At 33.2% G+C, this 12,561-nt stretch overlaps 1 protein-coding gene across 1 annotated transcript in view; it reads right to left on the bottom strand.

Annotated features, from left to right (window-relative positions):
- Positions 1-12,561, bottom strand: part of LOC139501998 (uncharacterized) — a 155,650-nt gene that overhangs the window by 47,727 nt on the left and 95,362 nt on the right. The window contains exons 66-77 of the mRNA XM_071291318.1: positions 12,180-12,398; positions 11,890-11,932; positions 9,376-9,545; positions 8,364-8,534; positions 7,666-7,884; positions 7,357-7,399; positions 6,530-6,687; positions 5,923-6,093; positions 4,840-5,101; positions 4,084-4,253; positions 3,340-3,519; positions 2,517-2,772 (exon numbers count right to left, since the gene is read on the bottom strand). Coding sequence (XP_071147419.1) covers positions 2,517-2,772; positions 3,340-3,519; positions 4,084-4,253; positions 4,840-5,101; positions 5,923-6,093; positions 6,530-6,687; positions 7,357-7,399; positions 7,666-7,884; positions 8,364-8,534; positions 9,376-9,545; positions 11,890-11,932; positions 12,180-12,398 — 2,062 coding nt within the window. The remainder of the gene's footprint in view (positions 1-2,516; positions 2,773-3,339; positions 3,520-4,083; positions 4,254-4,839; positions 5,102-5,922; positions 6,094-6,529; positions 6,688-7,356; positions 7,400-7,665; positions 7,885-8,363; positions 8,535-9,375; positions 9,546-11,889; positions 11,933-12,179; positions 12,399-12,561) is intronic.

The following is a 12,561-nucleotide window of genomic DNA, read 5'->3' as shown; positions in this document are numbered from 1 at the left end:
GGAATTTTTCAAGAGTAGAAGGTCATGTTGACCTTGTCTGTTTTACTGGGTTGTTGTTGGATTGCTGTCTCATTGTTCCTCATCATTACATCTCTTTTGTAATTATTAAGTCAATAAAACTTTTGTCTTCAAAATTTTTACATAAATTGAACTAAGTGCAAATCTTCAAGGGGTTAATTTTATCATACACATGTGAATATATTCAAAAGTCATGAAATCAGAACTACAATTAATCTCTGGTTATTTACCTGACATTTATAAGACCATCAAAGGAGAAGACATCTTCTGGACTAGATACAAAGCTAACCAGTGCTACAGTCCTGGTTATTTACCTGACATTTATAAGACCATCAAAGGAGAAGACATCTTCCGGACTAGATACAAAGCTAGCCAGTGCTACAGTCCTTGTTATTTACCTGACATTTATAAGACCATCAAAGGAGAAGACATCTTCCGGACTTGATACAAAGCTAGCCAGTGCTACAGTCCTGGTTATTTACCTGACATTTATAAGACCATCAAAGGAGAAGACATCTTCCGGACTAGATACAAAGCTAGCCAGTGCTACAGTCCTGGTTATTTACCTGACATTTATAAGACCATCAAAGGAGAAGACATCTTCCAGACTAGATACAAAGCTAGCCAGTGCTACAGTCCTGGTTATTTACCTGACATTTATAAGACCATCAAAGGAGAAGACATCTTCCAGACTAGATACAAAGCTAGCCAGTGCTACAGTCCTGGTTATTTACCTGACATTTATAAGACCATCAAAGGAGAAGACATCTTCCGGACTAGATACAAAGCTAGCCAGTGCTACAGTCCTGGTTATTTACCTGACATTTATAAGACCATCAAAGGAGAAGACATCTTCCGGACTAGATACAAAGCTAGCCAGTGCTACAGTCCTGGTTATTTACCTGACATTTATAAGACCATCAAAGGAGAAGACATCTTCCAGACTAGATACAAAGCTAGCCAGTGCTACAGTCCTGGTTATTTACCTGACATTTATAAGACCATCAAAGGAGAAGACATCTTCCGGACTTGATACAAAGCTAACCAGTGCTACAGTCCTGGTTATTTACCTGACATTTATAAGACCATCAAAGGAGAAGACATCTTCCGGACTTGATACAAAGCTAGCCAGTGCTAAAGTCCTGGTTATTTACCTGACATTTATAAGACCATCAAAGGAGAAGACATCTTCCGGACTTGATACAAAGCTAACCAGTGCTACAGTCCTGGTTATTTACCTGACATTTATAAGACCATCAAAGGAGAAGACATCTTCCGGACTTGATACAAAGCTAGCCAGTGCTACAGTCCTGGTTATTTACCTGACATTTATAAGACCATCAAAGGAGAAGACATCTTCCGGACTTGATACAAAGCTAGCCAGTGCTACAGTCCTGGTTATTTACCTGACATTTATAAGACCATCAAAGGAGAAGACATCTTCCGGACTTGATACAAAGCTTACCAGTGCTACAGTCCTGGTTATTTACCTGACATTTATAAGACCATCAAAGGAGAAGACATCTTCCGGACTAGATACAAAGCTAGCCAGTGCTACAGTCCTGGTTATTTACCTGACATTTATAAGACCATCAAAGGAGAAGACATCTTCCGGACTTGATACAAAGCTAACCAGTGCTACAGTCCTGGTTATTTACCTGACATTTATAAGACCATCAAAGGAGAAGACATCTTCCTGACTAAATACAAAGCTAGCCAGTGCTACAGTCCTGGTTATTTACCTGACATTTATAAGACCATCAAAGGAGAAGACATCTTCCGGACTTGATACAAAGCTAACCAGTGCTACAGTCCTGGTTATTTACCTGACATTTATAAGACCATCAAAGGAGAAGACATCTTCCGGACTTGATACAAAGCTAGCCAGTGCTACAGTCCTGGTTATTTACCTGACATTTATAAGACCATCAAAGGAGAAGACATCTTCCGGACTTGATACAAAGCTAACCAGTGCTACAGTCCTGGTTATTTACCTGACATTTATAAGACCATCAAAGGAGAAGACATCTTCCGGACTAGATACAAAGCTAGCCAGTGCTACAGTCCTGGTTATTTACCTGACATTTATAAGACCATCAAAGGAGAAGACATCTTCCGGACTTGATACAAAGCTAACCAGTGCTACAGTCCTGGTTATTTACCTGACATTTATAAGACCATCAAAGGAGAAGACATCTTCCTGACTAGATACAAAGCTAGCCAGTGCTACAGTCCTGGTTATTTACCTGACATTTATAAGACCATCAAAGGAGAAGACATCTTCCGGACTAGATACAAAGCTAGCCAGTGCTACAGTCCTGGTTATTTACCTGACATTTATAAGACCATCAAAGGAGAAGACATCTTCCAGACTAGATACAAAGCTAGCCAGTGCTACAGTCCTGGTTATTTACCTGACATTTATAAGACCATCAAAGGAGAAGACATCTTCCGGACTAGATACAAAGCTAACCAGTGCTACAGTCCTGGTTATTTACCTGACATTTATAAGACCATCAAAGGAGAAGACATCTTCCTGACTAAATACAAAGCTAGCCAGTGCTACAGTCCTGGTCAGTCTGTCCACTCCTACCATAAATGTCTGGTTACATACATCAAGGTCAAGGTCAATTGTGAAGGTCCTACCAAGTTTGACAGAGGTCACACAACACTTTATACTTGTACAGCTGTTGCCTAGGTTACAAGTTACTTCTTCAGATGTCAAATTAGAAAGAGTTGGTGCTGTTGTGCATCCTGAAAGAACATTTTTAAAAGTTTTATAAGCTTTCAGAATTTTCGAATTACTCTTGCAATTTTTCTATTGGTATCATTCATTAGTTCATTAAAATTTTCAATACAGTATTTCTTCTTAAACAGGTTTCCAATTCTTTTTTCAAAACTTGTTTCAGGGGCTTTCTGCCTTCTGCTTCACAAACTGTTATCAAAGAAAAATGTCTAAGTTTAATGCAACTTTCCTATAAAGAAGACCTCTAATACATGTGTTGAAAATTTAAAAAAAATAAGACATTACATTTTAATGTTGTGTCGTTGTTCTCCTCTTATATTTAATGCGTTTCCCTCAGTTTTAGTTTGTTACCCCAATTTTGTTTTTTGTCCATGGATTTATGAGTTTTGAGCAGCGGTATACTACTGTTGCCTTTATTGATGTAAGGGTCATACCACCAATCAGTCAAATCGATCTATTAACTGCTGTACTGTAATATGAATATAGTCTTATTTCATACTTTAAACTTTACTAGTAATATATAGATACATATAGTTTATCAATCTCAATGTAAATATTAGTATTACTATACAAACCTGGACTTATATTCCATCCTTGACCATTTACTGGTGTATATGGGGCTGTAGACACATTACATTGAGGCTCCTTAAGGTAGTCAATCAATTGTAAATCTCTCATCAACTCATTCACAACATATGGATCAAGAGTATCTTTATTTTCGTAAGTCTCCCCTAGCCAGCCTAGTATGCTGAATCCTACAATTAAAAATTTCAATCAATTACATTAAATTAAAGAATGACAGTTTTCAAGCAGGGTGAAGAAAGCATCAATATATCATCTAATATCTGTGTGAATTGGAATTAAATATATTATTTTTTTTACCTAATATTCATGGTCTTTTTTCAGTAGTCTTGTAAATTGTTAAATTTAATCCTCATGTTTTTCTCAGTAGTCTTCTACATAGGTAAATTTAACCTTCTTATTTTTTTCAGTACTTTTGTACATTGGTAAATTTAATCTTCATGTTTTTTCAGTAGTCTTGTACATAGGTAAATTTAATCTTCATGTTTTTTCAGTAGTCTTGTACATAGGTAAATGTAATCTTCAAGTGTATTTTTTCTGTAGTCTTGTACATTGGTAAATTTAATCTTCATACTTTGTCAGTAGTCTTGTACAAAGGTAAATTTAATTTCAGTAGTCTTTTTCTTTCCTCAGTACTAATAGACAATTTTAAAGATTCTTGTCTATAAAATAATACTAGTTTAAAATTAATATCATATCTACCATTTTAAACTATGAAAATTACAAAAGTGCCTTACTGTTAATATTGAATCCTTTTTTCCAGTCACAGGTCCCTTTAGGTAATTTTACATTGTCCATTATCGGCAGGTCAACAACACAGTTATCTGGGTCACTGGTTTCTAAACACAGGTGAATACTAAACTTCACCATAAACACATTTTCATTGGCTAAATCATTCAAAGTAAAACTGAAAAAAAGTTTAAGTGAAATAATTCTGATTTTAATATAAGCTGATTTAAACAAGTGTTAAAATAAATATTTTCCAGTTCTATTTGTCGCTGAACAAGTAAACATTTTTGTTAAGGGGTCAGTAGAAGCATGCCTCCAGGTGCTAAATTTTCTTGCTATGTTGAAGACCAATCTGTGGCCTTGGGCTGTTTTCTGCTCTATGGTCAGGTTGTTGTCTCTTTGACACATTCCCCATTTCCATATACTCAATTTTATCATTTCCTAAACAACTCATTTATTGAATATTTGTTCTACTATCCTTGTACAGCCCTTGAATGGTATAAAGGATAAATGATTAATGGTACATAGGGTAGAGTGTTGAGGTTATGATGTATGGTACAACTGGGAATTTTTTATGTATTGCTTAAGGATTAGAAATTAGAATCAATATTCATTAGTTCAGAGTGGGTGATTTTGAAAGCTGTAATGGTGTATGTTGAAAGTTAAAGTGGTGTCAATTGCAAGTGGAAAGTTTACACCATTCAAGTACTGAATCTGTTTTATCCCTTGTAAACATTGATCTATTTAATCCTCTCTGAACTTACTTGAGTCTTATTCCGCCCTGGAGTGAAAATGTCTTCTCTGTGCCCCATTGGTAATCCAGCAAAGATGTGGTCACTGTCATGGTCTCAACACGAATGGTCAACTCATAATTACATGGGTCAACAAAGATATTATTCTCTATTCCCCTAGAGACAAAGTCTACCTGGGTACAACATAAGATGTTAGAACATCCGGAAGAGAAAGCTCCTATACTACAGGATACTGAAGATGGTAGGGTCACATTGTCAGAGAACTCATCACATTCTAATATGAAAAATGAAAATAAAGCAGTTTATTACAGGACAAATAGAAGAACAAATTAGAAGACATTAAATTCTTGTGGACCTTATTTCAATTATAAAATCACTAAAATCCCCCTCATAATAAAATTTCTTTGTTAATCATTGTAATCTTTCTGATAACAAATCGGGTGCCCAAAAGAAAATTGAACAATTCCCCATACTCACTTTTTATTCTAACCAGCTTGTGGTAAGTGTGAAATTAAACAGAATGTAATCCTCAGAGCTCTCATTTCACATTACCTAATATTTCCTAAATACTCACCATTATTAAATCTTCCATTAGCAAAGTGTATGGGAACAATGTGTCCCCTAACTGTTGAACACCCCACCCCTACCGACTCTCAATACTGTATAAACATTAATTTTCGTGGGGTTAAAATTTTATGGTTTTGTATCCAAAAGTAAGTTCGTGGGGATTTATTTTCGTGGTTTTTAAAATTTTATGGTTTTGTATCCAAAAGTAAGTTCGTGGGGATTTATTTTCGTGGTTTTTAAAATTTTATGGTTTTGTATCCAAAAGTAAGTTCGTGGGGATTTATTTTCGTGGTTTTTAAAATTTTATGGTTTTGTATCCAAAAGTAAGTTCGTGGGGATTTATTTTCGTGGTTTTTAAGTTTAGAAAACAATTATGTAAATGTCACTTCAAGAAGATTTTGACAGATCATAAAATAATGTAGATATACAGTTAAATTTTCGATGGGGTTTTAATTTTGGGATAATTCTTATTCAAGATATAAACGAAATGAAATCCCCCATGAAAATTTCTGCTTTTACAGTACTCACCATTGTTGAATCTTCCATCAAGTGTGTATGGGTAGACAGAATGGGAACAAGGCCTCCCCTGTAGGAATTCTGTAATCTCTAATGTAGACAACAAAGTGGTAGATATCCCTGAAGGTAGTGGTGAAACCATGGCTTGACCTTGATCTGACAGAAACTGTGACAAGGAAAATTCTGTAAATAAAAAGACATCTCTTGATATAATATGGGCTGTTTATAATGTTTATAACACTAAATAAATGTAAATATTGGGTGCAATGTAAATTCATAGTTCTTAACTTTAAAAACAACTATAGAACTGTGGATTCATTATATATAATTATAATTCAAGTGAACTACAATTTGAATGCTAAAAAAACTGCAAATTTCTATAAGGTTGTATGCAGATTCTGGCAAAACCACTAAATCAAATATCTATGAAAATGCAGGTTAGTCAAGCCATGAAAATTGGTACCCACGAAAATAAATGAATCCATAGTAGATCATCTTCTTTTCAAGAGAAAGTTGACTGAAGCATTAAATTCACATTGTTTTTATTACTTTATCTTTTTCTTCCTTTTGTAGTCAAATTTTAATAAAATTATTTCAAAAATTTAAACTGATCCCTCACCTGAATCCATGAACGTAGTCCCATTTGTACAGAACTGTTTAGGTAGGAAAGTGTCTTTGAACACAGTCATTGTGAAGTAACAAGCTCCTCCAAATTCAAAACATATGCTAATATCTAGATCTATCTCATACTGCAATGGCTGTTCTGTGATGGTGAATCTAAAGAACATAAATTTCAAAAATCAAATTTTATTTGTTGTAGGTACTTGTATTCAACCAAAAGTAGTGAGATTATTTTAACCCTTCTTTCTACATTATATGCTGTCTTACATTACCTGTTTGTAGTTAGTGGTAATCCTAGTGATAGCTGCATGGATCATGCAGGTTTTTGTATGAGCCTCCAGTCATATTGTGTTCCTGTACCAATTTGGGACTATGTGCTGTTCATGTTTTTTTTTGTACATCTATGTTCAAAGGAGTTGGTGGATGGTATAAAGTGTGGTCTGTTAGGTGTTCAATATTTAATTTCTTTTTGTTACCCTTGTATTATGTATTACTGTAAATTTTGAAATTATTGTGATATTCTTATTATTGCGAAAAATGCAAGAGTTTTTTATCTTCTAAAATAATGTTCGTAGATCTTACACGATTAATACCAGACAAAATTCAACAATATAAACTCGAATTTTCAATTAAACAGGATTTTTCTCAATATATCAAAAGTTTAAATTGCATTTTAGTCTTAAATGACAAAAAAAACGCAATAATTTCTGAATTTACAGTATTAATGGGACACTTTGTTCTAACAAGTTCAACATAAGTGGAACCAATTGTTATTTCTATATATTGAGACTTCACATGTAACTCCTAAATATAACTTCAACTTACACAATTTTGACAACATTCATTAATGTCCTGGTTTCCTGGGTTCCTAAAAATAATACATGAAAGATATAAGTAAAACAATTCTGGCAAATTATTTCATTTCAGAATCTACTTTCTGCTTGATAATAAAAGAGAATTGACCACTTACAAGAAAATTAGTTGACACATAAATGGAATATGACAGTTGTTATCCATTTGTTTGATGTGTTTGAGCTTTTGATTTTGCCATTTGATTACAGACTTTCGTTATGAAATTTGCTCAGAATTTCGATATATTTTTGTTATTTTACTTTTTCTGTTGTAATTACTTACCCCACATATACCCATTCAGATTGATTCGTTCTTGTAGCCTCTCAATGCTAAAAGTCAGAACATGCTTACAAGGGTCAAGGTCAACTGAAGCTCTAAATCCACGTTGTAGAAAGTCAATCTTCACACAACAGTTGACAGATGTACAGGAGGAGTGTAGTGAACACATGGCAGAACTTGGAATGCTGGGAGGACTGGGAAATGTCACATCAACATCACAATCTACGAAAAATTAAATATCAATCTTAAACATTTATTAATATTGCTTTTCAATAAGAATAAGATTTGCTAAAATCAATGATACGTTTGACACAGGTCATTTTAAAATACAGTTCTGTTATTCCTTCATCAGCAATTAAATCCACAGTATTTCTGAAGTCAAAATTGTGATTTTATTAAGTTATTCATATCTACAACTACTGCAAATTCAGAAATAAATGTGTGCATTTATTTTTTGCCAATAATGGCCTTCACCCCTGTTATCTGTGATTGTAACATTTTATGAAAGAAAATCACTATTCTAATTATAAATGTGAGTTTTTATTAATGCCAACAAGATTCTATCACTTTTTTTTCATTTTTTTTCTCACTTTTTTTGCATTAAAAAAAATCGCAATAATTTTGAATTTACCCCATTTCACTTTTTTCATTTAAAAAAAAACACTGCTCAATGCTTTCTAAATTTATACATATACTTCTACCTTTTCTCCATCCGTTATAGTTAGGACTGTATGTATCCGCCAAGATGTCACATGGACTGGACTCTACATACGATACAATCCCTAAGGCATTGAGAACTTCTGTCACTTTGGCATCTGGTAATGTATCTCCTACTGTATAGTCGGGACTCAAGAAAGAACTCAGGGAAAAATCTGAAATAAAAGTCTGACATATTTACAAAACATTTAAATGCTTATACTGTAGTAGTCTTATTTTGTAAATAAATAAAGCTGGTATTTTTTTTTTTTTCATTGGAATTGTTTTACATTCTGCATGTACTTTTTCATTTCATTGGAATTGGTTTTTTTCATTGGAATTGTTTTTTTTTCATTGGAATTGGTTTTTTTCATTGGAATTGTTTTATTTCATTGGAATTGGTTTTTTTCATTGGAATTGTTTTATTTCATTGGAATTGGTTTTTTTCATTGGAATTGTTTTATTTCATTGGAATTGTTTTTTTTCATTGGAATTGTTTTATTTCATTGGAATTGTTTTTTTTCATTGGAATTGTTTTACATTTGTCATGTTGCTTTTTGTACTTGTTATGCACAATGAGTTTTGCTTACTGTTGCAGGCTGTACAGTGATCTTTAGTGGCTTATTTCTACATCATTTGGTCTCTGAATGAAGGTTGTCTGATTGGCAATCATACAACATCGTCTTAATGTTATATTGATAATTCAACAATGTGCTCAATCTGTACTTTTGTAAAATTAGCATGCAAAACTTTGTAAACAAAACACGTGAACAACAAAAGTTTTAAGTATAGTTTTAGTAACTATAAAAGGCCCAGTGAAACATATCAAAAGAGGAAACAATTGATATGAAAAATTTGCTTAATATAGATGCGATACAGAAATAAGGCATTCAATTTAAGATCACCTGCAAAAAGAGTCTAAAACTTTCCTGTTGAATAAATTTTGGTGTAGATGATACCATTTTATTCATGTAAAAAAAAAAGTTTATTTCATTTGCTGTGAAAAATTTACTATACCTGGATCTGAGAATCCTGCATTCCAGGAGCACTGTTTCTTGGGAACAAGAGAGTCGTCAAATACATTAAATTCTATCATACAGTTCAGTGGTGTGGTATCCTCAAAACATATTCTGACTCTCAGACTAACTCTGTACTGTCTCTCTACGGATAAATCTTCTATTTTGTAACTGTAATAAGAAAATGCTTTATTTAACCACCAAGAAAAGCTTTAATGCTTCAGTAATATTGTTTAAAATAATCCTTTTTAAACCACCATGAAAAGCAGTTATTCTTGAGAAATATTATTTTATTCCATTGTGTCTTGAAAAGGGGGGGCTTAAAACTTTTATTAGCTCACCTGGCACAAAGGGCCAAGTGAGCTTTTCTCATGACTTGACGTCCGTCTTCGTCCTTCGTCTGTTGTCCGTCGTCGTTAACTTTTACAAAAATCTTCTCCTCTGAAACTACTGGGCCAAATAAAATCAAACTTGGCCACAATCATCATTGGGGTATCTAGTTTGAAAATTGTGTCCAGTGACCCCACCGACCAACCAAGATGGCCTCCATGGCTAAAAATAGAACATAGGGGTAAAACGCAGTTTTTGGCTTAAAACTCAAAAACCAAAGCATTTAGAACAAATCTGACAAATCTGGGTTAAATTGTTTATCAGGTCAAGATCTATCTGCTCTAAAATTTTCAGATGAATTTGACAACTGGTTGTTAGGTTGCTGCCCCTGAATTGGTAATTTTAAGGAGATTTTACCGTTTTTTGTTATTAAAACTGTAAACTGCAAAAATGTTCAGCAAAGTAAGATTTACAAATAAGTCAACAGGACCAAAATGGTCAGTTGACCCCTTTAGGAGTTATTGCCCTTTATAGTCAATTTTTAACCATTTTTCGTAAATCTTAGTTATCTTTTACAAAAATCTTCTCCTCTGAAACTACTGGGCAAAATAAAATCAAACTCGGCCACAATCATCATTGGGGTATCTTGTTTAAAAATTGTGTCTGGTGCCCAGCCAACCAATCAAGATGGCCACCATGGCTTAAAATAGAACATAGGGGTAAAATGCAGTTTTTGGCTTATAACTCAAAACCCAAAGCATTTAGAGCAAATCTGATAAGGGGTTGATATTTTTTATCATGTCAAGATCTATCTGCTCTAAAATTTGCAGATGAATTGGACAACTGGTTGTTAGGTTGCTGCCCCTGAATTAGTAATTTTAAGGAAATTTTGCCCTTTTTTGTTATTATCTTGAATATTATTATAGATAGAGATAAACTGGAAACAGCAATAATTTACAGCAAAGTAAGACCTAAAAATAAGTCAACCTTACCAAAATGGTCAATTGTCCCCCTAAGGAGTTATTGCACTTTATAGTAAATTTTTAACAATTTTCATAAAATTAGTAAATTTTTACTAACATTTTCCACTGAAACTACTGGGCCAATCATTATAGATAGGGATAATTGTACACAGCAAGAATGTTTAGTAAAGTAAGATCTACAAACACATCACCATCACCAAAACACAATTTTGTCATGAATCCATGTGTCCTTTGTTGAATATTCACATAGACCAAGGTGAGCGACACAGGCTCTTTAGAGCCTCTAGTTACTGTTGGTTATAAGTTTAGCATTATGTATTATGCATTGCATAGAATTATAGTGTTTAAGAAATAATTGATGCCAGCTAGACTTTATTGTAGTTTTAACATGGGTAGGCATTATATTCGTGATTATTTTTGCCAGAGCGATAGCAAAGTTGTATTTCTAAAATTCAAAATTGAAACAGAAATTAACAAATTTATTAACTTAAACAATATTTGTGTCACAGAAAAGTTATAATTGAACGTCTTTTTCTTTGAGGTCAATTTCTGACACGCACATTTTCAAGTCAGTTGTCAATGGCGGTGGACGCACAAGGAGAATCGGGCAGGTCGATCTTTATTTACTTAATTAATTGTAAATGTTCCGCCTGTTATTGTAGCATTGTTAATAAAGTTAATGAAATACATTAAATGCGTATACCAAGTTGATAAAATAAATTTTTCTGTCGTAGTCAATATACGCATGTGTAAACTAATTTTATTGGATAATAAAGTATGGTTTCTTTACAAAGCTAAAGAAGCACGTCATATTAGAATACCCTGTATATGAACACGGTGCAAGGAAATACCTTGGTGATTCAATTCCAGATCATTTTAAAATATGAATAATTTATGACAAAATGACCTAACCATAAGCTATAGCTACTAACTTAATCTAATCTTATGTCTTATATCACATCTTCTGTTATATAATTTCTGTCTACCATAAGACCAAAGACTATATGGTTCTGATATATGACAAGCTAGACATATATATCCTCTGGGAACTCACACATCAAGATTGATAGATTGATTGTTTGTTTGCTTAACATCCAGAGGCAAATATTTCAGGTATATTCACAACATGAACTGTTAAGTTTAAAATTTTCTAGATTTAGACTTATTTGATAGCACTATTTTTATATGATCAAAACACTTACGTCAGCCTAACCACTCCTTTCAAGTTAAACTGCTTTTCAACACCTAAAATTAAAAACTATGAGTTAACTACTTTAAATCACAATTTAACAAATGCATTTAGTTCCAAATTGCTTTCATCATCAATTTTTTTAATTTTCAATTAATTTTTTTTCACTTCAAATAAATCAACAACAAAAATTAGCTTTAAAACAAAAAATCAAGTTTTTAAGAGAAGATCCATCTATGTTTTTCTTCATCGCAAGTCATAAAACTTAATCATGGTACAAGGCATTGCCTATATTTCACTTACCAAATTCAAAATTTGGGTCAGACGTCAAACTTGCATTAAAAACAAAATTTTCTATTCCAATGATGAACGTCAGGTCACATGGATCTAAATACAGAAACGTATTGAACGGTCTGTTGAGGAAATCCACATCTGTACAACAATCCACAGCGGAACAGGTATCCTTGACAACACAGGTCGTGGATGAGTGCAAGGTTTCCGTGGTAACATCCAATACACAATCTGAAGCAAGAATAATGATTTTATATAATTGAAAGAGCTTATATATAATTAGAAGATATAAAGGAATATAATAATTGTCAGCACAAAAACAATCGTTATCATTTTCATACCTACCAACATTTCAATATCTTAACGGGGGATTTTAAGCGCATCAGGACCAAAT

This window comes from Mytilus edulis, chromosome 13 (genome assembly GCF_963676685.1).
Source record: "Mytilus edulis chromosome 13, xbMytEdul2.2, whole genome shotgun sequence".
Classification (NCBI taxonomy): Eukaryota; Metazoa; Mollusca; class Bivalvia; order Mytilida; family Mytilidae; genus Mytilus; species Mytilus edulis.
The sequence above is the reverse complement of the archived record's forward strand: the minus strand, read 5'-3'. Positions and strand labels throughout refer to the sequence as shown.